The following is a 25,860-nucleotide window of genomic DNA, read 5'->3' as shown; positions in this document are numbered from 1 at the left end:
CCAACTGAAATCCTGTCCCAGGACTGAGAGCTGTGCATGAACAAACGGGGTGTGTGGTAGTTGTTCACACACTGCTTCTGTTTTGGCGTAGCTTTGGTTAAATAATGACACTGTGTAATATCTCATGCTGTTGTCGTTCATCTGAGGCTGTGTTTGAATCATAAAATCTGTTAAGCACTGTGTGATGTAAAAGAGGGTAAACTTTCTAACATAATTCACACGACTCATTTAAAAATGTCACATCACACACACAAAATTTTACTGCAGTTAAAATATACAGACTTCATCACAATTGTTGCTTTAAAGTATGATCAGTGCAGAAACTCCTGTTGTACAGTAAAAATAGTTGATCTCTCATTGCTGTTAATTATGTCAGTTTATAAAATATACTTTTTTTTTTTTTTTTAACAGCACTAGTCACAAAAGTACCATCCTGAGCTTACAATTTTTAGTTTTGTCTCAAGTATGATTACAATAAAAGAAATAAAATAGATTAAAAAAATTAAAGGTTCCATTTGGGATTTCCCCCATCGACATTTATGCATAATTTGACGAGATAAGAACCTGCCAAAAAAACATCGGCAATTTGTGCAAAAAATCCCCATCCAACGTTCAACAGCCGGCTGGAGATGGAGCGAAGTAGTACTGAGCCAGGAGGATGAGGTAGACGACCACCAGAGCTGTACCTGGGAGAAAAAACACCCTAAAATAAGATTCAGGTCTTTCAGCTGCCATTAGTATCAGATCCCAGATATGCCTAAGGAGTAAACAAGAGCAACTAGAGAGCAAAACTCCTTCCGAAGGGCAAGGGCTATATCCATGATGTTTTTATTACAATATGCTAATGTCAGCCTGTTGTTCCGTTATTGTAGGGATGTTGTAGGGAGTCGTATTGAATTTCATATGACTTGATATGGTTACTTAAAATTTTTTGGCAATGATCGACGTTCAAGGTCAAACACTTAGCCAACTAGGGTACTCCTGTCCCCCAAGGCCTAGTATATTGTTTTGAAGTTTTAAGACCATAAAAAAACTGGGCAGTATAAAGTTTTTATTTTTACATTTTTACATGCTCCCGCCCTTCAGGGGAAAAACAGCTCACTCTGTTTTTTTTTTTTCTTTTTGGTTAAAGTTTTAGATTTCAAAATAGCCGTCAGTAATGCAAAAATACAGTGCATGGACCCCTTTTATAGTCTTATGTGATGTATTTCACAAAGGGGGAGCACATTGTAAAAATTCTGTTTCTTAAATGCACATATACAGTGGGATGCAAAAGTTTGGGCAACCTCGTTAATAGTCATTATTTTCCTGTATAAATCTTTGGTTGTTACAATAAAAAATGTCAGTTAAATATATCATGTAGGAGACACACACAGTGATATTTGAGAAGTGAAATGAAGTTTATTGGATTTGCAGAAAGTGTGCAATAATTGTTTAAACAAAATCTGGCAGGTGCATAAATTTGGCCACTGTCATTTTATTGATTCCAAAACCTTTAGAACTAATTATTGGAACTCAAATTGGCTTGGTAAGCTCAGTGACCCCTGACCTACATACACAGGTGAATCTAATAATGAGAAACAGTATTTAAGGGGGTCAATTGTAAGTTTCCCTCCTCTTTTAATTTTCTCTGAAGAGTAGCAACATGGGGGTCTCAAAACAACTCTCAAATGACCTGAAGACAAAGATTGTTCACCATCATGGTTTAGGGGAAGGATACAGAAAGATGTCTCAGATGGACAGAAGCGACGAATGGTGAGAACAGTCAGAGTCAACCCACAGACCAGCACCAAAGAGCTACAACATCATCTTGCAGCAGATGGAGTAACTGTGCATTGTTCAACTATTCGGTGCACTTTACACAAGGAGATGCTGTATGCGAGAGTGATGCAGAGGAAGCCTTTTCTCTGCCCACAACACAAACACAGCCGCTTGAGGTATGCTAAAGCACATTTGGACAAGCCAGCTTCATTCTGGAATAAGGTGCTGTGGACTGATGAAACTAAAATTGAGTTATTTGTGCATAACAAGGGGCGTTATGCATGGAGGAACATGGATTCCACTCAGTATCAGCAGATTCTGGAGACCAATGTCCAGGAATCAGTGACAAAACTGAAGCTGCGCCGGGGCTGGATCTTTCAACAAGACAACCTGAAACACTGCTCAAAATCCACTAAGGCATTCATGCAGAGGAACAAGTACAACGTTCTGGAATGGCCATCTCAGTCCCCAGACCTGAATATTATTGAAAATCTGTGGTGTGAGTTAAAGAGAGCTGTCCATGCTCGGAAACCATCAGACCTGAATGAACTAGAGATGTTTTGCAAAGAGGAATGGTCCGAAATACCTTCAACCACAATCCAGACTCTCACTGGAACCTACAGGAAGCGTTTACAGGCTGTAATTTCTCCAAAAGCAGGATCTACTATATATTAGAGATGGCACGATACCACTTTTTTATGTCCGATACCGATATCATAAATTTGGATATCTGCCGATACCGATATGAATCCGATATAGTGTTTTTTTAATCAACAAAACTGTTTTTTTTTTTTAAATATCTTGCTGCATTTTGTATAAGTTCATACTCAAGTTTAAAACAACAACTACACTAAAGCTATTCTGTTATACCTGTATGAAAAAAAAAAAATTTCATAGTTCAGCAACACTGATCAATCTAATAAACTTAAACCTACACCATCCTCCCTATTCTGGTATTTTAAAGAGTACTTAGCGTGTAAATATTAAGCAACCTAACTAATAGGGTTCCAACTCCCAGCAACAACAAAAATAAATAAATAAAAAATAGGGAACCACCCCTCATGCTCCACCTCATGATGCTTAATCGACGTAATCAACCTTAATTTGATGCAGTGTGGGAAAAAAATGCACAGAAATCAATTATTTTTCAAGAAATATTAAATAGATTCAACATCTTTCTTCAACAAAATTGCAGACTGCACAGATGGTACCTTCCCAAAGGAAAAAGTACTATAGCTTACTAGGGTATATATATTAGACTTAATAGTTACTATATACAGTAATTGACTTCTATTCATTTTACATCAAATTAAAACTTTGGGTGTCAGATAATTATTTATTAAAAGCTCGACATTTTAAATGTGAATAAGAAAGAAAAGTATGTCTTTGTGCCCCCTTTTCCCTGTTAATGCCCTATCGGCCCCCCTGGCTAAACTTTGCTAGATCCGCCCCTGCACAGTTACCAGCCGTCAGCTACGTAGAAAAAGATCCTCGAGTAGAAAGTAATATTAAATAAATTCTAACAACAACTTATCAAGCTTAAACGTGCTGCTGTTGTTCAGCTGCTGGTTTCGTCTTTCTGGTGCAAAGTGGGCCAAAAACAAACAAGAGACACACTCGCGACAGAAAAGCCGATCAGCTGATCGTTAAGCAGTTTCATGATTGAAGTAGCAGCAAGAAGAGGCAGTCGCTCCATATATCGTTTGTTAAGCTTAACGCAGGAATGCTTTACAAACATTCAGAGATGGACTTACACACTTGCTTTACTTCTCTCGGGATAACTTTGTCGGAGATGAAATGCCAGGTCGCTAGCGAAGCTCCAAATGCTATCCAGGCCACCAACAGGTCCCGCATGCCACAGCCGCTCTATCACGTGATGCATACTGCTCCGACGTGCTAACGTTCTGAGGTGAGTTACGGCGTGTTGCAAGTTTTGTGAGGTGCTTTCGTGATATTTAATGGATCGGATTACATTTTTTATTTTTCTCCGATATCCGATCCAGTAATTTAGGTCAGTATCGGACCGATACCGATACGTAATATCGGATCGGTCCATCTCTACTAAATATTGATTTCATTTCTTTTGTGGTACCCAAATTTATGCGCCTGCCTGATTTTGTTTGAACAATTATTGGACACAATCCAATAAACCTCATTTCACTTCTCAAATATCACTGTGTGTGTCTCCTATATGTTATATTTAACTGACATTTTTTATTGTAACAACCAAAGATTTATACAGGAAAATAATGACTATTAACAAGGTTTCCCAAACTTTTGCATCCCACTGTATATGATACAGAGCCAGCTATCCACAATTTCAGCTCCAAAATCTTTTAAACTTACTTACTTTAACTTACCCTGAAAATAATCACACTTGCCATCCATGAAGATGTAGTTGACCAAGATCACACTGAAGATGCTGGCCCACAGGTGCTGGTCACTGAAAATCAACACAAATCCCACATCCTGGGAAAGGCAGAGATAGATTGTGTCTATTATAAAACACTGTAAAGCAGCAGAATGACTTGTATTTATATATGAATAAATGAAGGATTAAAATGAAGGCTTACATAGAAAGCATTAAATAGGACCAGTATTGGTATTTGTAGCATGCAGACCTGCACAGCGATACAGCTTCCCACCTCGAGGCTGGAATAATAAAAGAAAAGTAGATACAAATGATGCTCTTCAAACTGTTCCTGTAGCTTATTGATGAGACGGGATGTACCTGAGACTGATGTTGTTCTGGAGTGCAAACTGGATCCCGTTAACAATCTCGGGGATCTCAGGAACCATAGCCAGAACGGTCACCCCGATGAAATACTGCCGGGAAAGAAGAAAACATTAAAGCTATAAAATACAAACAGCCTGAGCGTGCTCAAATCCGTGTACTTACCTGAGAGATGTTTGGTTGGCTTAGTATGGGCTGAATGTGCTCGGTGGCAAGATCGGCACAAGCAGACGTGAGCACCGTAGCCAAGATGAGGATGACCAGAGACCTCCAGCGTGACCAGTGGACCACCGTCCCGTGGTGGCCACTCACTGGTGAGATTATAGTATTGTAAGTAAGCATCAAACACTGCTCACTTTTCTCTAAAATAGCAAAATGAAATTTTTGGCTGACCTGTTAAGTGTGACTCGTTAGAGTGATTCATACCCTGTACTTCTCCTACGTGGATGTTGTAAATGTGGGAGTGCGTCTTCAGAGTGAAGAGCAGACCGATGATGTAGGCAACGGGCAGGAGGGCACACACGGTGTACACCAGAGGCCTAAAAACAAACATTGCACAATTAATGAGCAGCAAGTGCAGCAAAATGATGATGAATGAGGCCTTAATGTGTGGTTTTTAGACACAGTTTCTACAGCTTCAGATTGAATTACTCCTCTCCAGGAAGATTTGTTTCATTAGACTGGTGCAGCAGTTAGCTTTGCCACCTCACAGTGGAAGGGTCCATGGTTTGAATCTCCTGGTGGGGTCAGGACTTTCTGTGTGGAGATTGCGTGTTCTCCTCGCGCCCTGCAGAGGTGAACTGTTTATTCTAATTTGACTTTAGGTTTAGATGGGAGCCTGAAAGGTTTTGCGGTTTAGGTCCCTTGACAGAGTGGGCACCTAGCCATAGTGAACCCTGCCTCTACTCTTGGGTCTGCTGGGATAGAGGTCAAGAAAATGGATGGCTAGGAAAAGAGAAAAGCCCTAAAAGTAATTTAGGGAATATTTAGATTTAGCAACATCAGATAGTCACTTTCAAATTACAATGTCAAAGTAATTCCCAATTATATCCATCTATACTTTTAACTGCTGGAGCCAACCCCGGTAACATTGGGAAAGAGAAACAGACACCGTCCACACCTTTGCCAATTCAGAATAACCACTCGGACTAACATGCATGTCTTTGAACTGTGAGACACAGACACAGGGATGATGCTCAGAAGCCCCGCAGCTGGCCAGCAGGTCCGAACCAGGAGCTTTCTTGTTGTGATGTAACGGTGCTCACCACTGCACCACCCAACAATGATCACTTTAATAAAAAGTTAAGTTGATACGTTAAATTGGAGAATCCGCTTAGAACACCTCACCGGCCACTTTGATAGGTACACTTGTTTAATTGCTCAAAGCAGACGTCATTGCTTTAGTCCAATCATTTTGCTGCCCGCCTTCTCCAGCCTGCATCCTTTTTTGTCATTCTGTTTTTTTGGGTCTCATTCCTACAGGCCACTTCCTCACCATGTCCAGCTCAATATCTAAGCCTTCATCTTCATCTTCACCTATCCTCCAGGTGTCCTCTCATAATTCCTCACTGCTGGGCTTTGTTCTGCTATGATGGGACATCGGAGTCTAATTGCCAAATGGCTTAAATTAATTCTGTATCTCAAAAATCTTTTTCAGTTCTTCCAAATGATTTCTCCCTATTGAACTGAAGGAAAAAGGGGGTCCAAGCCAGTACTCGCAAGGGGTAGCTAATGAAGTGTCCAGTGAGTGTATTTGCATGTATGTGTAATGATAATGTATCACCAAAGGAAGTACTGCATCATATTCCTTAGTTTTGCAGGTGATTTTTATGCTGCACATAATGTGAGCTGAACAGCTGTGAGGACGTTATTCTTGAAAATTAACTGTGCAGTTCTAAAACAAATTTTTATTAGTAGATAAATTTGAAAAATAACTTACTGGACATGGTTGTGAAACAGTGTACCATTGCTCTGTTGAAAACAACAACAACAACAACAACAACAATAAAAACATTGTACATGTGCAGTACAGTGCATACGGACAGGGTGTCCTCCTGGCTAATGATACCTACCAGGTCATAGTGGCAGTTGTGGCAGACAAACGGCCCGCTGCTGTTGCTTGTGCTGTTTGCCCCGCTAGAGTTGGTACAGGAGTCACACACCAAGTTCCCATAAGCCTTAGAGAAGAGCGTGGGTGCGAACACACCTGCCAATAACATTCAGAGGAGAGAAGTGAGTTTTTAAAAACATTACAAACAGTGTTAAACTATAAGATGTTTCTGGGGAGAATAAAAACAAACTGTTCGTGCTGCTTTCAGCTGACTTGATTCATGAAGACAATCCTCTTAGACTTAGCTTGTATTCGGTGTTTTAAGGGCACCAGTTCGATGGTATTTGCATTTGATTATTTAATATCCAGAGATTATAATGGCCGACATCTGCTCCGGGTGTTACTTACTAACAAAAACAATGAAATAAAACTATCGCAGGCATAAACATTTGTTTTCTGATTGTGGCACATACATGCTATTCACATATTTTCATGTGGCAGTCTGAACTGCTTCTGCAGCCTTCTGCGTGTGCTGATTTTCAAATACGTGCCTCCTATAGAGATGAAAAGCAGCGCGCAGCTCACTCCGGCAGAACGGCTGTTGAACCTTTGCTCACTGTGACGGAGACCTCCAATTATCATGCAAATGCCCTGAAAAGCAAACAAAACATGACGTCTCACTCATACATGCTTATTTAACACATTTCTCAAACCTACGCCTTGAAAATATATATAAAGTATACTGGTGCTGGCACTAACTGTGTTACTTAAAAACTGACGTACTGGCATTTTTTCTTTTTTTGTACAGGTAGACTTTCCAACATATTAGCCATTCATGTTGTTGTGCACAGCAGTGCAGTGCCAAAAGGCTGTAGGTAAGTCTTACCTACTAACTAACCAACTAACAAACCTAAGCTAAGCAAGCTAAACAAGATGAAGCTTGACTCACAGGAATAAAGAGGATACATCCAAGCAGTGTCCCAGTCAGCGCAGCCTTAACAACCTCCTCCAGACAGGTGTTAGCTTTCTGGTGACCTCTGAGCAGGGCTGTGATGTAAAAGGTCAGTTCTGTGATGGAACCAAAGGTGGCGTTGACCACAGCGCCCACAGCAAAGTTACTCTGAGCTGAAATGCTGCAAATGCAAAAACGAAATATAAAAATCAGAGACTCTGTTCTGCTTCTCGAGGTGTTAATGGTTAATGAAAAATACTTACCTGGCAATTCCCATGCCAATGTAATATGACAGAGGTATGATGGAGCCAATTGCTATGGTGAATTTGACATCGGAGCTGGCGTACTTGTTTTCTCTGTCAATATATCCAGTTACCAGGGCAACTATCACTAGAGGGAGGAGGTCTGAGACAGGAGTCAAGGATGATAACAGGTCTTTATATCACAGAAGGAAACACACACATTTTATGTGTAAAAGGATACTGGCAGCAAACACATTAATCCCATCAATCGTGTACTTGTAGTAGTACCAGTTGGCAGCGTGGTAGCAACACAGTAGCGCTCTGGTCTCATAACCCTGATGCTAAAAGTGAAGAAAACCAAAGAAAATGGTGCATTAGGAACTCCCCAGGACTATGCAGTGACCAATAAACACTACGTGTCACCCGTACCTTCCTCTGTGAGCCAGCAGAGATAGACACATCCTCAGGAGGCAGCAGGAGGATGACGCCCAGAGTTCGTGCGTTCATCTTGAAAACTGGAATGGTGAAGACCAGGATCCAGGAGATGAAGCATGCCAGAGAGTGAACGACCACCAGAGGAGGATATCCCAGCAGCAGCCACACATAGGTGGCAAAACGACGCTGTACAACAAGAAGGGCACCTTGTATAACGATATGTTACACCTTCAGCAAAAAATCTGCTAAACATGCAATGTATTCAGTGCTAGGTCAGTTTTACTTCTATAACCCAGTACTGCAAATTACAGCAAGCAACACCCTCTGCACTAAATGCCAAAGTCTTACTTGTGAATTTCCGGTATCTATATAAATGTTTTTAAGTGTGAACATTTACCCAGTAAGGAGTGCGCAGAGGTCGGTCTGGCATCTCTGGGACTGGCACCTCTGTGGGTGATGGCAGCAGAAATGGTGAGTTATCTTCTTCCGCCTCCATACTGCACTCACAGTCTGGTGCGCGTTCACAGCATCGCCTCAGTGTATTTCCCATCTGGAGGAACACAACCAAAAAGATGTCTTTTACAATCATGCTTCAGGTCTATTCAGTGGTTTTATTAAGGTACAACTTAACAACATGCACACATTTAAGGTATTCCTGCAGCAAAGATTCTACAATGTACTTAAAACAGTGGTGTCCAAACCCAGGCCTCAAGGGCCGGTGTCCTGCAGGTTTTAGATGTGTCCTTGATCCATCACTGCTGATTTCAATGGCTATTATCTCCTCAACATGTCTTGAAGTTCTCCAGAGGCCTGGTAATAAACTAATCATTTGATTCAGGTGTGTTGACCCAGGGTAAGATCTAAAACCTGCAGGACACTGGCCCTCGAGGCCTGGAGTTGGCCAAGCCTGACTTAAAACATGCTGTAAATGAAAGAGTCAGTGGAAACATGGCATAAAATTACTGCCTACTGACCAATTAACTGCAATTAAAAAGCTTATTTTTCCATGCTGTGCATTAAATCACCAGATTAACAATTAAGCATCATCTCTTGTTCTTTTTTTTTCAGTTTTACTATTAGATATTCTACGTTGTTCATAGTTTTTTAGTCACCATTTGATAATATATCAAAGTAGATGTCATAGGGATCATTTTCTGTGGAGGAGAGAAGAGTCAAATGACCCTTAAAACACCCTCTTTTTGATTGGTCAGATGCTGCCAACACCCTTTTATGTGAATGCGCAGGAGAAAGCCTGGGTTAACGTAACAAACTGATGACCAGCTTCATGTGACTGTTTATCCTGATTTCCAATTTTAGGGTAAGTAAATCCAGATAACAGAAAGATACCCTGGGAATGCTGAATGAATTCGTAGTATAGGGCCCAGGTTATGTGTTCGGCATACGCTACCATGCTGATTTAAGCAGGTAATATATAAAGCCAGTTTCATGACACAGAAAACTTTGACTTTAAGCTCGTTGAGCCATTAATCACAGTACACCTCTCTGTGTATGGGGAACAAATACAGATGCTGTGACACAGACTAAGAGAAGGAGAGAGAGGGGGGATTAAGGAATAACGAACAGGAGGATAACAAGCACAATCCCATACAAGTGAAGATTATCAGGAAAATTAAGGGGACTGTCGGGAAAAGTGGGACAGAGAGAGACTGAAGTTTCCCGGTTTACCTCTCATTACATCTGAGAGAGGGTGAAAAGGGTTAAAATCCAGTCTTTTCACAGTCTTCACTTTCATTTTTGGAGTGATAATTGAAACTCTTATTTTGCTAATAGTAGCTTTATTCTTAATCAAAGGGATAAATCAAAGTATAAGTCTGAGAGAAATGTAGTTTGACCTGTGAAAACGTCTAGACCAGGAGTAAAACTAATCCATAAACAACAGAAAACAAACCTTCAAACAGGAAGTACCAAAACAAAAACTAAACACGGAGACAAAGATACAAAGAAGCAATGGAGGACAGGGACATAAAACAGAATAACAAGTCAGAGGAAGGAGGCGTTAGGGACACACTGAGGGAACTCACTGAGGGTGTTCAAAGTCGCCCTTGCACCCTGAACGTGTCGCCATAACAAGTTGTTGCAAATGCACTGTTGCAGACTTGTGACATCATTCAGAAAAACACGACTTCTGCTTTAATGACCACGAGTCAATGAAGAAACTACCGGATTTACTGTGAATCAGTCTGATGCCGGCTAAATGAAAAGAACCACAGACAACAGCAGGAATATTAACTCAACCCAAACAGCACCTCGTGGATTGGGTTGCCAAACGGCCACAGGAAGTAGCAGCACAGCTTCCAGCACAGTTTACCTGAAGACAGAAACAGAGTGAAGAACAAAGGGAATTGCAGATGATCAATTATTATCATTGTCTATTACCTCACCTACCATACGGTACCCCAGTAACAGTGATGAACATCAGTGTGCCAACCAGGAAATATGCCAGAGAAACCCACCAACCAAACAGGAGCACGTAGGCTAGGTTTCCACATGTGATGAAATGACCTGACAGCAGAAGGACACAGAGAATGAAAGAAGTGTTTCAGCAGAAATATCTTTACGCTTTTAGGATTTATGAATATAATTTAACTTAAATTTCATTAATTAATGCAAAAAAGAACAGAATAAATAGACAGATTTCACTTCCAGATTATTACTATCAGACACTTTTTTTTATTAACAATGTTACTAAAGCCTGAAAATATAATAACAAAAAATTCTATTGTCATCAGATTTAGTTCAGGTAAGGATTTGTAAGTCTTATCAGTTTCTTCATTGTTGTTACATGTAATGTGTTCAAAAGAACTTGACAGCCAGTTTTATCTTCTACAACTAATTCATATCAAAGATGGTTTCAAAGGTTTTTTTAAAGTAACATTCATAAAAGATTTTCTCAACTAAAAACTAAAACGAGGCACAAAAAATGTGTGTAAATTGGTTAAATGGTAAGAACAGTCTTACTCCCTCTGACTCACTCCTCACTTTTTCCAAGGAGAATGATGCTATTTTACAATATTAAATCTGACTTGAATCTTTGATTAAATGTCGTGATCCTGGGTCATTTGACCCAGCATTTTGAGGTTTCTTGTGTTTTTCTCATTTTGTATTATGTTTAAGTCCACTTTGTTAAGGGTTTATTCTATAGTACCTTGGTTATTCTGTTTAGCTTTCGTTTATTAGATTCCCACCTGTGCTTTTGCCCTCTGTGTCTCCCTCTGTGTCTTTGTGTGGTTGCTTGTGCCTTGTTTCCCCTCCTTGTGTTTTATTCCATCATGTTTATTCTATGTTTCCCCAGCTCGTTATGTCTCTTCTCTCTACCTCATGTTTCTTCGCTCCCTCTCCTCCACTCTTGCGTCATGTTCCTTCCAATCGTATTTTATTGTGAAGGTCCCATGTTTTCTTGTCTAGTTGTGTTCCCCGTGCGTTCTCACTTCCCTCGTTTTCCTTCTGTGTATTTATGTCAGCGTCTCGCTCAGTTCTGTGTCGTGATCTCCCTCATAGTTGCGTGTGTTTCACTGTGTTCCTAGTTATGTTCCCAGTATAGTTTTCTATCACTTTTTTAAATTCTCTGCAATAAAGCTGCATTTTGAGTTCACGTTTTGCCTCAGTTGAGTCTGCGTTTGGGTCCTCTCCTGCCTGCACACAGCCGATTTATGACATCAAACTTTCAAATCTATCACTATTATTATTTCTCTTATTCTAAACTGAGACGTAGTGACAAGAAAACATGTTAGTTTTTAAATAAATTTTTTAAATACATTTACCCTTTCATTACAGTAATTTAGCTGTAGTGTTTCTCAGCAATTATCTTTGTGCTCAACTTCAATGACCACGACAATTAATGCACGAGATTTAACAGACTGATATCATGCATCAACACAAACTTTACATAAAACAAAAACATTAACAAAACATACCTGGACCTGAATGCGGTTTTATGACATTCAGCTCAGAGTATAGTTCTTTCACAACATCTGACCGGCCTTCAAACGGCCGCTCCGTCACGTGGCTCTTCCACTTTCTAAACCCAAACTGATAAAAACGCACACACAGACAGCAATTACTCCAGTGTCCTCAACTCGGCTCACTTTCTTTTCCTGTGCAAAACTCATCCGGTTTCTTACTCTGTAATTGTTGACCAGTTTGTTGGCTTCCACTTCATTCTCGGCTCTGATGGTTTTCTTATTTTGGCTTTCCTCCCAGCTGTCTTCGCATGCATGATGGCTCGGACCTACAATGAGAAAATAACCAAGAAATGGCTGCAAATATCTCTTAACAGGAGAGCTGGATATGGATATAAAGACTGGTAAACTACACTCACATGCACATGCAGCAGTGCATTTTGTTGCAGAATATAAGGAGTGTTGTGAAGATGAAGTGGAGGAGTCTGCGTGCTGAGCGCCACACAGTCGATCATGGGCCTGTTCATTACTGTAACCTAACAGAGGATCATGCTCGCTTGAAGAATCTGTAACACCAAAGAAACAAAAACTGAAAGATGTCAAAGACAGCATTCATACACCAAGTGCCATCCTTAAAAAGACCCAGACTGGAACTTAGCATGAGCTGTTTTTGCCAGGTGTCCATGGGCCTGAAAAGGACATCCCATAATATATGGTAATAGGAAGCATTTTGTGTTCAATCAGGTTTTAATCAAATATATTGTTGTGGCACAGCAGTGAATTTACAATGACTTTTAGAATAATCAGACAATTTAATTTCAATTGTATTTTTATAGCACGGAATCACAACAATTTGGAATTTGGAAGTGAGAAATCTGGGAAAAAAGCAATTTCAGCAACTCATGGTATTTCAGATTTTCACCCACAACCATCTCCAGATTTATAGAGAATGGTCTGAAAAAAACATCCACTGCCCAGAGATCACAGGAGAATGCAGAAAGGCAACATTATCTCAAAGAACCACTCGTTACATCTGAGCTAAGCAGAATTACAATTTGTAATTCTTGCGAACATTCAGGTACAGTTAGAATTTGGAGTAAATAACATGAAAACTATGGATCCATCCTGCTGTGTATTAATGGTTCAGTACAAACTCAGGACCCCTCAGCACCCATCACTGATGGCTGTTTCAAGCAGAATAACACAGCATGTCACGAACAGTTAAGCTGTGCCAAACTATTCCAACACTCGCTCCTCTGAACTGATAAGACAAATAAAGACATCACATGGAAACTGTTTCAAAAATCACTAATCACCGTAACCCCAACTCTGTAAAAGACTTCAGCAAGAAAATCATCACATGAAGAAAAATCAAAATAGCATGACTCTCAATCGATTCTCCAAAGTAAATGGCCTGTATTTATATAGCGCTTTACTAGTCCCTAAGGACCCCAAAGCGCTTTACATATCCAGTCATCCACCCATTCACACACACATTCACACACTGGTTAAAACAGTAATCAGAGAAGGCCAGTTTTTAAGTATCTTGCTCCCCACTTGCACATATTGCATCTGGGTCAAAAAGTATGATGTGCATATAGAATCAGATACACTGTGTCACAGTGCACGCCAGGTTTTGAGGTTTTTGTGGTTTCATGATTTCTTTTTGCTTTTTAAAAGGGATTTATGTTTGAGCTCTTTAGTCTTTTAATGATTAGACTTTATGTGCCCCTTGTTCTTATGAGCTGTTGGTTATTCTACACCTTGAGTCCTTTGCTTAGCTTTTGTTGGCAATAGGTTACTTGCCTTTTGTGTTTCCCATTCTGTTCTTTCACTCCTGTCTCCATGTGTGTGTCTTTTTTCTCGCTGTTAGTTACTTCTTGTTTTATTTTGATAGTCTCTTGCCTCATATGCTTTGTATTTAGTTCTACTTCCCTTGTCTCGTCCTCCAGGACCACAGAGTACAGGAGGATTGGAAGACAATTCTTTGCAAGATATCCCCTCATCTGTTGCTTTAATATTGGCCTTGGTGATTCTGGTGAATTCAAATGAAATATCATGTGAGTGTCATCATTTTCCTACTAATTGAACCATTAAGTGACCCCCTCATGCCATATAAACAGGGGCTTTGTAAACCTGTCAGTGTAGATGAGGAGATTCTGATTTGCCTTCCCTCTATGTCCCTTCAAAAGCTGCACACAAAACGCCTCATCTCTTAAATTTTTCATTATTATTATTATTCAATGACATGATGAGACGTGTACACAGATCTCCTGAGGGGCATAAAAGGCTTTCTATCTATCTATCTTAACTTGACCTGATTAAAGTAGCTAGATTTGTTACAGTGAAACCAGACTTGTGACAGCAATTAAAGCAAGGAAAGCGCCTGCAGCCATTCAGAAAGATACAGAAGATTGATGAATGAATGGATACATAACAAACCAGATGCATCAAAGGCAATGTGGGCACATCGGTCCTGACTTCCCTTTTTCAACAGCTCAAATTGGCTCACACACTTTTAGGTAGTCTTGTTTTGTTATCCCGGTTCTGCTTTTTTGTTGGCTTCCTTAAGTGTGTCTGCAAATACAGCAGCTGCAGTGTTATATGATGGTGTTAGTGACTGTGCACACACACAGCATCACCTCGATACACTATCGTGATTTTGTTCTTTAGTGTGCATGAGTATTTGAGAACACTGAGAATGCCTTTTAAGAAAGAAATCACCCTTGTTCCTGTGAAATCAAATACAAGTAACTAAAAATGCTGTTATCTTTAAGTGACAGAGAAGCTTGAGTAAGAATGGAAGAATTGTTTAAATATGCAGTAATGAATTAATATCTTTTCTATTTCTTTGTTTAAGCCTCTATGGCGTGAAAACTGGACATTGGCTGTTGTAATATTTGGCTTTCAGGAACGTTTGTCAGGTACATATAAAGACACTGGACAGGAGGGCACTATTTATGACATTTATCGGTCTATATTAATCTAAAAATTAACTGAAATATATGTTAGTTAGTTGAGCGCTATCATTGATTAGTTGAGAGCACAACCGTGCAATAACTCCATAATGAGCTCCCTTAAATATCAGTGTAAACAAAGCCTACGCAGACAGAAATAAAGCGGAGACAGTTAAAATGGGGAGTGTAATAACGGTGCTGTTAGCGACACATAACAAATAAAGTTAAAAGACGCTAAATAATGAGCTCGTGCCGCTCACCTTGCGCGTGTTCAGCCGGCCTCCTCCTCCGGCTGGTCGTGTCCGGGCTCCCCGTGGACGACAGAGACATCTCTGCCGGTAAAAACACTTCACCGTTTGCTGAGTGTGTTACCGGAGCCTGACCGGATCATCTCCTCGGATGCTGCTGTCGCTGTCGCGTGGACTCACTTGATTTAATGAGTGTTATGGAGCGTGGAATTATGGGAAATGTAGGCCTCTGGCGTCTTAAAGGGAAAAGCCACAATAAAACGCAACAACTGTTCACTTCAGCTCAGCCGAGCCTTTGTTAACTGAAAAATAAAAATACAAAGTCGTCTGACTAAATAAATAAATATTTTTTAATATATGTATATTTGTTTTTATTTCAGCTATTTAACTTTACAATAATTACATTTTGTTATTAAAAAGGCTAAGTGTGAGTGGTTTGGAGTCTTTTACCCTTCTTGAACTGTTGCTGGTACTGAAGGTGTTGCCAGTTTAGTTAATTCATTTGAAAGGACTCCCGGTGTCCGGTGCAAGTCGTGAAACAAACACTTCTTATTAATTATACTTCTTATTAATTATATAATGATGCTGGCATATTAGTGAATTAAACATTGTATTTCATAAATATCGCATGGTTTGTGTGGTATACAACGAGACTATTTTAGGTTTGTGAATCTTGGTAAAATACAGAATTCGGTGTAAATAGAAAACGAGATAAATGACAGCACTGAACTTACTAAATGTTATGAAATGCATCAGAACCCAGGTCGTTAATACCAAGGACCAACAAACAGCTGTTTCTCTTTCTGTTTTTATCGCCCTTTTTCACTAAAAAGGTCACATCCTTCAGCTTAGTTTCACTCAATATATTTCTCTTGGTTATTCATGCTCCACATCCAGTGGGCATACAAACGACCGCGGTTGCTATATCTGAAAAACAAAATAATAATAAACTGGGCCAATTTAGTTGTATATATGTGTTAAAGAGTGTAGATTTTCTAAACAACAAAACTGCACAGTTATGTGGTGCGTTTGACTTGAAAATGACTGTAGGCCAGCAGAAACACAGCAAATAGCTCCACGATATGGTCACATGTAGCTATGACATGAAGCGGTTTGTCCTGTTTTTAGGTTTTAGCAGAGGTTTCGTACTATAAGCACCAAACACACTTTTAAAATGGTTACATTCTAAATCCAGACAGGAGGTTCTTTGCAAAGTCAGTGCCTTATTATCAGCTTCTTTCTTGCTACCATAAATATATCTAAATAAATTTTAAATAAATTAATTTAGAACTGTAGCACAGAAACTCCCTCACTATACTGCACACTGTCCCAGAATAGTTTAAGGATCAGACAGCTCCAGAAACCATCTGAGCTGTCCAGACTTTAGTTTTTTGGAGTTAGGAAAAAAAAAAACCTACACAATTTTTCAATGAAAATCACTCCACATATATGGCTGTTGTAGTTATTTTGATATTTATTATAGATGTCCATTATAGAGGTGACTGCAATTGCCAATTCACATTTAGTCTTCATATAATTTATTGAACGGCCCCTCAAATTAATAATGATCCTCTATAATTATCCACTTGTGCTTTTATACATTTCAGAAATAAATGCTTAAATGAATGTCTCAGTATTATCTGATATATTTAATATGCGTCCTTTAACATTCTTGTCAAAGTGATGTTTAAGTTGGAGGTCCTGAAATAGAAATCCTGACGAGCTAGTTTGTATCTATCAGGCAAATTTTTAAATGTGTCCCCAACAGACACAGTGCTGTCAGTCCTCGTCTCCTCCACTGGATAAACCTGTTATCATTTGCAGCAGGTTTAACTAGTGTTATAACTTAATCAGAGGAATCATGAATTTGAATTTTGGCCACATGGCCGCAACTGATAAACAAGCTTTACATTGTAGTGTAAAGTTAGAGACCTTTGCATTTCAGAAGGAAATGGTCGCACTCAGGCAGACTCAGAGTAAAGCAGTGCACACTGATTTGACTGGTGAATGAGAGACGGTGCAATCAAAAAGATCCCACAGAAAATTAGCTTAAACTCACCAGCGTGTAAAACTAGAGACTGATGATTGAAAACTCTTGCACATTTTATGTGAGCTAGGCTTAACTTTGTTGGGCACTGAATCTGGGTCAACATTATCTCCTTTTTCTCCTCTAATGGAGGCTAGTCCAGTATGGTGAAGAAGATAAGAAAGAAAGTACTGGGAAATACTGCTCCTTTACATTTAAAAACTGGCTCTCATTTCATCTACCACTTCTAGGTCATTTCACTGTTACTAAGTATGAAAAAAAACTATTCAACCTCAGCTGCTGTGTTCAAGTCAAACATAGTTTTCATCTGTAAAGATTGCTTACTGTGAAAAAAATATTTAGCATCTTAAGAATTTTTTTTTGGGGGGGGGGTTAATAGTTTTTAACTAATCTTTTGCATTCAAAATAAGAATCTATTATTTGACTAATCTTATGTGTAGTTTGGCATTACATTTGGCTTAGCTTAAGATTCTGTGCATATAGCCACTGTGTTGGTCTTCACATGTCGATGTTGTGTAAATGTTCAACTGTTAGAGGAGTAAGATAAACAGCTGACAAGGTCAAATGTGAGATGTCCGGATTATTGCGTTCTGGCAAAATGAACATTTGCTGGCAAATAAAACTTGAGGCCACGCAGACCCTAAAAAGGTCTCTGTGACCCAGAGTTGGACCTGTAAATAAACTCTTTAATCTCAAACTGTGACCAGCACACTGATCTTTTATTGTAGTTTCATCTCCTTTCCCACCAATACAACTTCTTATCAAGTTTCTCAAAATTATATTACACATAACCAAAAAAAAATGAAGAGTAGGAGGCTGATACAACATAGGAAGGGGCTTTTGAGATCTCATGCCTACATGTAAATGTAGCAGCAAATATAAATCATTCACTTTAGAGCTCTTTGGGTAAAACTGGGATCAAACCATGGCAAAGTCCTTGTTTTCTATAGATAAGAACCTTGTTTAACAAACACACTCCAGTGGATGTACTGGGGGCAACTCAGGGTTCAGTATCTTGTCCAAGGATGCTTCAACATGCAGAATAAGGAAGTTTGGGGCACAAACCACAGACTTTCCGATTGGTAGACGACCCAGTCTGTCTTATGAGCCACATTCACCCAGTTAAGAAGTACATATGGAGAAGGTGTGAAACAGCTAATGATCCAAAGCATACCACATAACCTGTAAAACATACTGGAGTCAGTGTGATGGCACTGGGACACTAGTGTTTGTTGATGATATGGCAAAGGGCAGAAGCAGCCAAATGAATTCTAAAGTTTTCAAAGATAGTGTCTGCCCAAATCCAGCTAAACACAGTCAAACTGATTGGGGGCTTTTCATAATACAGATGGACAATGACCCAAAACATACAGCCAAAGCAACCCAGGAGTTTATTAAAGCAATGAAGTGAAATATTCTTGAATGACACACTCAGTCACCTGATCTCAACCCAAGTGATCACGCATTTCACGTGTTGAAGACGAAACTTCAGACAGGAAGGCCTGCAAACAAACAGCAACTGAAAGCTGCTGCAGTAAAGGCCTGGCAGAGCATTAAAAAGATGGAAAACCAGCATCTGGTGATGTCCATGAGTTCAAGAATTCAGGTTGTCATTGCCTGAAACCAGAAATAAACATTTTATTTTCAGTTATTTCATTTGTCCAAATAGTTTTGAGTCCCAGAAATGACGGGATTGTGTTAAAAATGCTTTAGTTCCTCAAATTTTTATGCAGTCTTTTTTGTTCAACCCAGTGAATTAAAGCTGAAAGTCTACCATTTGACTGCATCTGAGTTGTTAAATTTAAAATTCATTGCGTTAATGTACAGAACCAAAATTAGAAAAAAAGTAGCCTCTCTCCAAATATTTATGGACTTAACTGTCACTGCGAAATCAGGCTGCACTGACATGCTATCAGTTTGGATCCATGCAGTGTTAGTTTTAAAAACATTTGGTGACAGATACAATTTGAGGCTATGAAGACCTTTAAAAGGTTTGTGTGACCCAGATTTTGGATTTGTCAACAGATATTTAAATGTTTCTGACTGTCGAAAGTTGCTAAGCTCTGATTGGTGGTTTTTTTGCCTGAGGAGGTGGGTTTATAAGAAAAAAAAAAACTTTAGGGTTGGTAGCAAATAAATGGTACAGCTGACTGAAACTGTGCACTTTGGAAGTGTCCAGATCAGACAGCTGAGAAACCATGGCAAAGTTCTGGAGTGCCAAATTTTTCATGGCACTAGCTTGGCTAGGCTCTTTAGCTGGGACAGAGGTGGAGGCTCAATACGTTCCACCATTCGCGCCTCCTCCGTGGCAGAAACCCCAGGACCCTCAAGTTCCACTGTACCGTCCTCCTCCGTGGCAGAAACCCCAGGACCCCCAAGTTCCACCATTTCCGCCTCCTCCTCTTCCAAAGCCCCAGAACCCTCAGATCCCTCCACCATACCGCCCTCCTCCACCGCAAGATCCTCAACAGCCTCGACCTCCTCCTCCACCTCCGCCATATCAGCCTCCTCCGTGGCAGATTCCCAAGAAACAACCTCCGCCTCCACCTCCACCGCACATCCCTCCTATACCACAAAAGCCCCAGCAACCTCGACCACCTCCCCGGCCATTCCCTCAAGGGCAAGTCCCACCTTTTCCTCAAGTATCCGATGATTACTTTCCCCAAAAACCAAAAGTCCCAAAGAATCAAAAGGTGCCTCCGACGCTGCCACCTGCTCAGAGCTGTGATGTGGAAAGAAGTGTGAGAGTCCCATGCGGAACTACTGGTATTTCAGGTGCTCAGTGTGAATCCATAAAATGCTGTTTTGATGGCAATCAGTGCTACTTTGGAAAGGCAGGTGAGGTTTCTTTGGTTTGTTTTATCTAATAAATGGCTCCAAAGCTGTTGTCAACAAAACCTTGAAGTCTGATTACACTAAAAATATTCAAGTAAAAGTGGTGTTCTTAATCTTTATGTTGTTTACAGTTTGTCAGCAACATCAAATCCTTTATCTGCCAACTTTTTTTTTTATCACCAGTGACTGTCCAGTGCACTCGGGATGCCCAATTCGTTGTTGTTGTCGCCAAAGATGTTACTCTACCCCACCTTGACCTCCAGACAATCTCGCTGGCAACAGGTGGTCCTGGCTGTTCATATGTTGACTCCAATTCAGCCTTTGCCATATATCAGTTTCCTGTTACTACCTGTGGCACTACCTTTATGGTAAAACAGTGTATTCTCCTACTTTTCCACCAGTCAGGCAGGGTATATTTGTAAATATTGTTATCTTACCAACCACGTTTAACCTTTTGCAGGAGGAGCCTGGTGTAATAATCTATGAGAACAGAATGACTTCCTCATATCAGGTGGGGGTTGGGCCTCGTGGATCTATTACCCGAGACAGTCACTTTCAGTAAGTAAACATTTTAGAGTGTCCTGACATTAAATTAAAGTTTTGGACTGTGTAGCATGATATCACTTTCTTTTTCAGCTTCATCTTCCAGTGTAGGTACATCGGCACCGATGTTGAAACTGTGATTGTAGAAATCCTACCGTTACAAAATCCCCCTCTGCCAGTTTCTGCTATGGGACCCATTAATGTAATCTTGAGGTTGGCCAATGGACGATGCCTTACAAAGGGTTGTAATGAATGTAAGTGTATTCCAACTTAAAAGAGTCCATTCGTTTGCAAGATAATGTAAAATCTTGTAATAATAATTGACGTGTCTGCTCTCACAGTGGATGTGGCCTATACTTCGTTCTATACGGAAGCAGACTACCCTGTGACCAAAGTCCTGAGGGACCCTGTGTACGTGGAGGTTCAGCTTCTCAAAAAGACAGATCCGATGCTTGTCTTGACTCTTGGTCGCTGTTGGGTAACCACAAGCCCTTTCCCTCACTCCTTCCCCCAGTGGGACATTCTGATAGACGGGTAAATAAGATACCAGTGTGCTCAGTCCTGTTTGTGACAACATGTAGAATTTTAATCAAAATGTATTTAATGCTAGATTTTTGAAGAAAATAATTTTATTAATATTTGGGAATGAAATAAAGACATGGTTTTGATAAATCATCCAATAATCTAATAAGCTGAAAGGTTCGTCTGTAGTGGACACACAGTATATTATTTATAATCGATCTTACCCGTAGCTGGTATTGCTGAAGACAAAAAAACTGTTGGCTAGTGTTCTCTTAAATAAAATTGTTCTCCATGCACTCCATCCAGATGTCCATACCGGGATGATAATTACTTGTCCTCACTGGTACCAGTGAGTGCTAACTCTGGCCTGGACTTCCCCAGTCATTACCGGCGTTTCGTTTTCAAAATGTTCACCTTTGTGGGTTCCTCAGTAAAGGACCAGAAGGGAATGGACCCACTGCATGAAAAGGTAATTAGTACATCAGTTTGAGCAGTGTTTCTGCACTAACTAAATATTTTTCCCTTTTAACCAACACGCTTATCCTTATTCCTTCAGCTGTACATTCACTGTAGCACAGCCGTGTGTGTTAGCGGACAGTTTGTCAGCTGTGAGCCAGCATGCCACAGGACAAGTAAGATATAAATTCATAGTCTCTAAGATTCAAATGCAAAATGACCTTCAATCTGATCATGTTTCTATTTCCATGTGTAGGGAGAGATGTCGAGGCTGAAGACCAAAATACGAATGAACCAAAGACTGTGGTTTCCTCTGGGCCACTGATCATGACTGCTCCCGAGCAGTTAACAGCTTGACCTCAAGAACTTTGCTGAGAACAACAAGTTAAAAAAAATCTGCAACATGAAACGGTTATTAGTAGTATGAAGTGGAAATTAGATTATAATGTAGGAGAAAAGAATTCAAGTGTGCTGTAGGAAGAAATATGTCTAATGATGTCATTGAAATTTATATTAAAGAAGTATTGGCTCCAACATGATGTAAATTAGTTTGTTTTTTGCTTGTACTATACCTTTTTTACCAGTGACATTCCTAAAAAGGAGAACCAATTTCTGTAGTACCCAAGTCATGCCTTTATAATGAATCCTACATAAAATACAAAAAGTCATCTTTCCCCAACCACATCCCTTTATTTTAAGAAAATTTTTAGAAAAGATTAACAGATAACAGACACCTTCCCAAAATGATTTTGGGAAGGTGTCTGTTATCAAACAAACAAAAACAAGATATTAGATATTGGTTCACAGCAAATCTGTAAGCAGGTATATGGACCCAGAATGCAGAACTAAACTCACAATCACAGCATTATAACTGGTAAACAGGTGACAAAAACCAAAAGCTAAACAACAGATCCTGAGACATGACAGATTGGGGAGACACAGGGACGATGAGATGAACGTGGCAACATGGAGGCAGAACACATAGAGACCAGACGGACAGGACTGGGGAGATCAAAAGTAAACAGAAATTAAATAAATTTGCAACGTAATTTATGTTCCAAATTATAAACTAAGGTGAAAATTGTGCAGAAAGTTTAAAATCTTCAGAAAGATTAGCGTAATACACACTCACCAGTCACTTTGTGAGGTATACCTGTTTAACTACTCGCTAATGAAAAAATCTAATCAGCCAATGGCATGACAGCCACTCAATGCATTTAGGCAGGTGCAAGTGGTCAAGGTGGTCTGCTCAAGTTCAAACTGATCATCACAATGGAGAAGACAGATTATTTAAGAAACTTCGAATGTGGCATAGTTGATGGTTCTAAACACGCTCGTCAGAGTATTTCAGAAACTGCTGACTTACTTGGACACAAATATCTCTCAGGTTTACAGAAAATGGTTGGAAAAATCCAGTGACTACATGGGAAAATTATGAAGAGAGAGATTTGATGTCGGCTGTAACATTCAGATGCCAGTAGGATAAGATAATAAGGTGAGAGATTCTAAGGTGCTCAATCCAGTAAAGCACCTTTTGGATGTGGTTGAATGGGAGACTGTCACACATGTATGTGCAGCTGACAAATCAGCAGTAACTCCGTCATGTTATCATGTTAATACGGACCAAAATCCCGGAGTAATTTTCAGCACCTCATTGAATTTACCTTATGAAACAGCAGTTCTGATGTGGGTCCAACCCAATACTAGCAAAGTATAGTTACTGAAGTGTATGTTATAAACTGAAAAATAAATAATAAAAATTGTGCCTTTTCAGTGTGCTTAAAAAACAACAACAAAACAAAAAAAAAAACCACACACGAACAAATACTGGTAGAAGAAAAATAAAATAAATGTTAAAGCCCTCTATTTAAAGTAACATTAGTAGACTACAACAAAAACATGAAGGAATAAGGCTGCTTTAAACTGTGACATGAATTTTACAAAATATATTGATGAATGTTCAGAGATGCTGGTGCAGTTCTGAATTTAAATCACAAATGTATTAATAGTGTAACGCTAGTAAATGCAATAATTTGGTCTTACATATATTAAAGCTTATTTAGTAACAGAGGAAACAGAAAACAAATGACTTTCAGATATTTTATTACAAAAACAAATTCTAAGTATATATTTGCCATGTTTGAAAAGGCTTCTAACAATCTGTAACACTGATCATACAAAAGCTGTGGAACCTCAGTTCTCCATGATACAAAGCCTGAAAGCTACTTGACTGGAGCTCAAAGGTATGCACTTTCACAGGTTTTCAGCTTAAAAATTACACTTGAAACTGAGAATGTAATTCCAAGAAATCCAGCTGTCAGAGTTTTACCACACAGCAGTAAACAAAGTAACAAACAAAAAACAAACAAAGCACTGATGAAAACTTTACTGGACTGCAGACAGTGTGTGGAAAAATGTTTAAATAACAGAAGTAGTGAATGTATGAAACAGGAAAAGGTTTCATTGCAATTAACAATCTCTGAATTTTAGACTGTAATGCTGTATTTATTATAATAAATCAGGATCGGTATGACAGCACAAAACATTTCACTAAGCTGAAAAATACAGAAAAAAAGACATCAGTCAAAAACCTACCAATGAAATATCAACAACCAGCAATGACTTTTACAGGTCTGATATATCTTTGATTAGACATACCTTCTGATTTGTGAACAACTGAGTAAATGAAAGGACATGAAGGAAACCTAAGAATTTCCACATAAAGTAACAGTGTTTTCCAGTTAACAGTAAAATATGAATAAACACATCATCACAGATCGCTGATTGTCTTGCAAGTAAATTTGACTTCATAAGTGCTGGTTTTCCTCCCGTACAAAAGTTACTAATGGAAGCAGTGTAGCGGACCATCACTGAACATCATACGAACATTTTATTGGCACAGCCGAAAGGTCTGGTGTTTGCATTTAACAGCAGCAGTGGAGTGTTTATTATGCCGCTCTATACAAAAAAAGCCATTTAATTTTATGGATGTAGGTTTTACCAACAAACACACACATGAAACTAAACAAAACAAAACCAACAGCAAAACGTGCACACTGAACTTCTGAGTCCCACGTTGCTCTTTTCCTGCTCAACAGTGCTGAATCAGGTGAAACGCCGTGCCAGCGTTACCACTCAGCTGAGCGTCTCTGCATCAGTCAGACTTGTCCTTCTTTTTGCCTCCCCCTATAGGAACTTTGCTGGCTACTGCGGAGCCGACAGCAGTTACTCCTCCAGCAACAGCACACACTCCCCCTTTAACCAGTCCTACTCCCATCACAGGCACGGCGACTACGGAGGTGACAGCAGTTTTGGTGAGGTCCAGACCCTTTCCTCCTATCCAGGTCACACCGCCTACTGTTGCTCCCAAAGCTCCCTTGGTGGCACCGTATAAGCCCCCCGCCAATCTGCCGAACATGCCCGGCTGAGCCACTGGATGGTCCTTGTTGTCTGATTAGAAACATCAAAAATATCATCTTACTTTTTTTTTTTAATCCTCTGAGCCATCCTGAACTATATTATACAAAATAACACTTCACCCACAGCAACAATTCTTGCTTCACATATAAATCTAAATTATTTGTGACATAATTGCACTAGGGCTGCCACAAACGATTATTTTGATAGTCGACTAGTCACTGATTAGTCGACTAATCAGATCATCATCCATTGGACATAAAACGTACCGCTTATTGCACCAGCATGCATCTGCTCTTATATAACTATCATTAGTTTACAGCTTTAAGTGTTTAAGATATGTGCTAACTAAAAATAAAGACAAGATGATAGTTTATTACATTTTAATGAAATTTGCAGATTGTTCGGTGAAGTTTAATAAACTCAGCAGTCTGCTCCTTGCTATCTAAAGTATAACAGGACACCGGAGTATATTCTCGAGCCTCACACTTCTGATAATCAGTTGTCTGCTTGACGTTATTCAGCTGTGTAAAAACTATAACTTTAATCTCAGCCAAACCGATTTACTCAGGAACAAATAAAATACTGATAAAAGCCAAACAATAAGATTTTTAACTTATCTAAGTGACTTCCATATATTTAACCTGAGTAGCGAAAGACTGCTAACTAAAAATAAAGACAAGATAGTTTATTAAATTTTTATGAAATTTGCAGATTGTTTCGGTGAAGTTTAATAAACTC

The 25,860-nt window shown here is 39.5% G+C and overlaps 3 protein-coding genes across 6 annotated transcripts in view; 1 reads left to right on the top strand and 2 right to left on the bottom strand.

The window, feature by feature from the left end:
* Positions 1-407: 407 nt before the first annotated feature.
* Positions 408-15,508, bottom strand: cax2 (cation/H+ exchanger protein 2). 4 transcript variants are annotated; one of them, XM_005745924.1, is made up of 20 exons: positions 15,312-15,508; positions 12,514-12,660; positions 12,317-12,423; positions 12,110-12,224; positions 10,581-10,697; positions 10,442-10,503; positions 8,572-8,724; positions 8,169-8,360; positions 7,981-8,080; positions 7,761-7,902; positions 7,495-7,678; positions 7,097-7,196; positions 6,568-6,701; positions 6,435-6,466; positions 4,889-5,034; positions 4,661-4,806; positions 4,493-4,587; positions 4,335-4,413; positions 4,122-4,230; positions 408-686 (listed from the first exon to the last, which is right to left on the bottom strand). In XM_005745924.1, the coding sequence occupies exons 1-20, from the start codon at positions 15,379-15,381 to the stop codon at positions 613-615; spliced, it is 2,304 nt and encodes a 767-aa protein (XP_005745981.1). In that variant the 5' UTR covers positions 15,382-15,508; the 3' UTR covers positions 408-612. The 4 variants fall into 4 exon arrangements, with proteins under 4 accessions (XP_005745981.1, XP_005745982.1, XP_005745984.1 ...); XM_005745925.1 differs by having other exon boundaries at positions 4,922-5,034; XM_005745927.1 differs by lacking the exons at positions 12,110-12,224; positions 12,317-12,423; positions 12,514-12,660; positions 15,312-15,508 and having other exon boundaries at positions 10,577-10,643.
* Positions 15,509-19,544: 4,036 nt separating this feature from the next.
* On the top strand, positions 19,545-22,059 carry LOC102201557 (zona pellucida sperm-binding protein 4-like). Its single transcript, XM_005745997.1, has 8 exons — positions 19,545-20,184; positions 20,365-20,549; positions 20,642-20,739; positions 20,818-20,978; positions 21,066-21,258; positions 21,553-21,715; positions 21,803-21,878; positions 21,959-22,059. Exons 1-8 carry the CDS (start codon positions 19,545-19,547, stop codon positions 22,057-22,059), a joined length of 1,617 nt encoding a protein of 538 aa, XP_005746054.1.
* Positions 22,060-23,788: 1,729 nt separating this feature from the next.
* tmem263 (transmembrane protein 263) overlaps positions 23,789-25,860 on the bottom strand; it is a 6,812-nt gene continuing 4,740 nt past the window's right edge. The window contains exon 3 of the mRNA XM_005745923.1: positions 23,789-25,152. Coding sequence (XP_005745980.1) covers positions 24,857-25,152 — 296 coding nt within the window. The 3' untranslated portion in view covers positions 23,789-24,856. The remainder of the gene's footprint in view (positions 25,153-25,860) is intronic.

Source organism: Pundamilia nyererei, unplaced genomic scaffold (genome assembly GCF_000239375.1).
Source record: "Pundamilia nyererei isolate P.nyererei 1_Seehausen unplaced genomic scaffold, PunNye1.0 scaffold00170, whole genome shotgun sequence".
Classification (NCBI taxonomy): domain Eukaryota; kingdom Metazoa; phylum Chordata; class Actinopteri; order Cichliformes; family Cichlidae; genus Pundamilia; species Pundamilia nyererei.
Note: the sequence above shows the minus strand (reverse complement) of the source record. Positions and strands in the feature narration are given on the sequence as shown.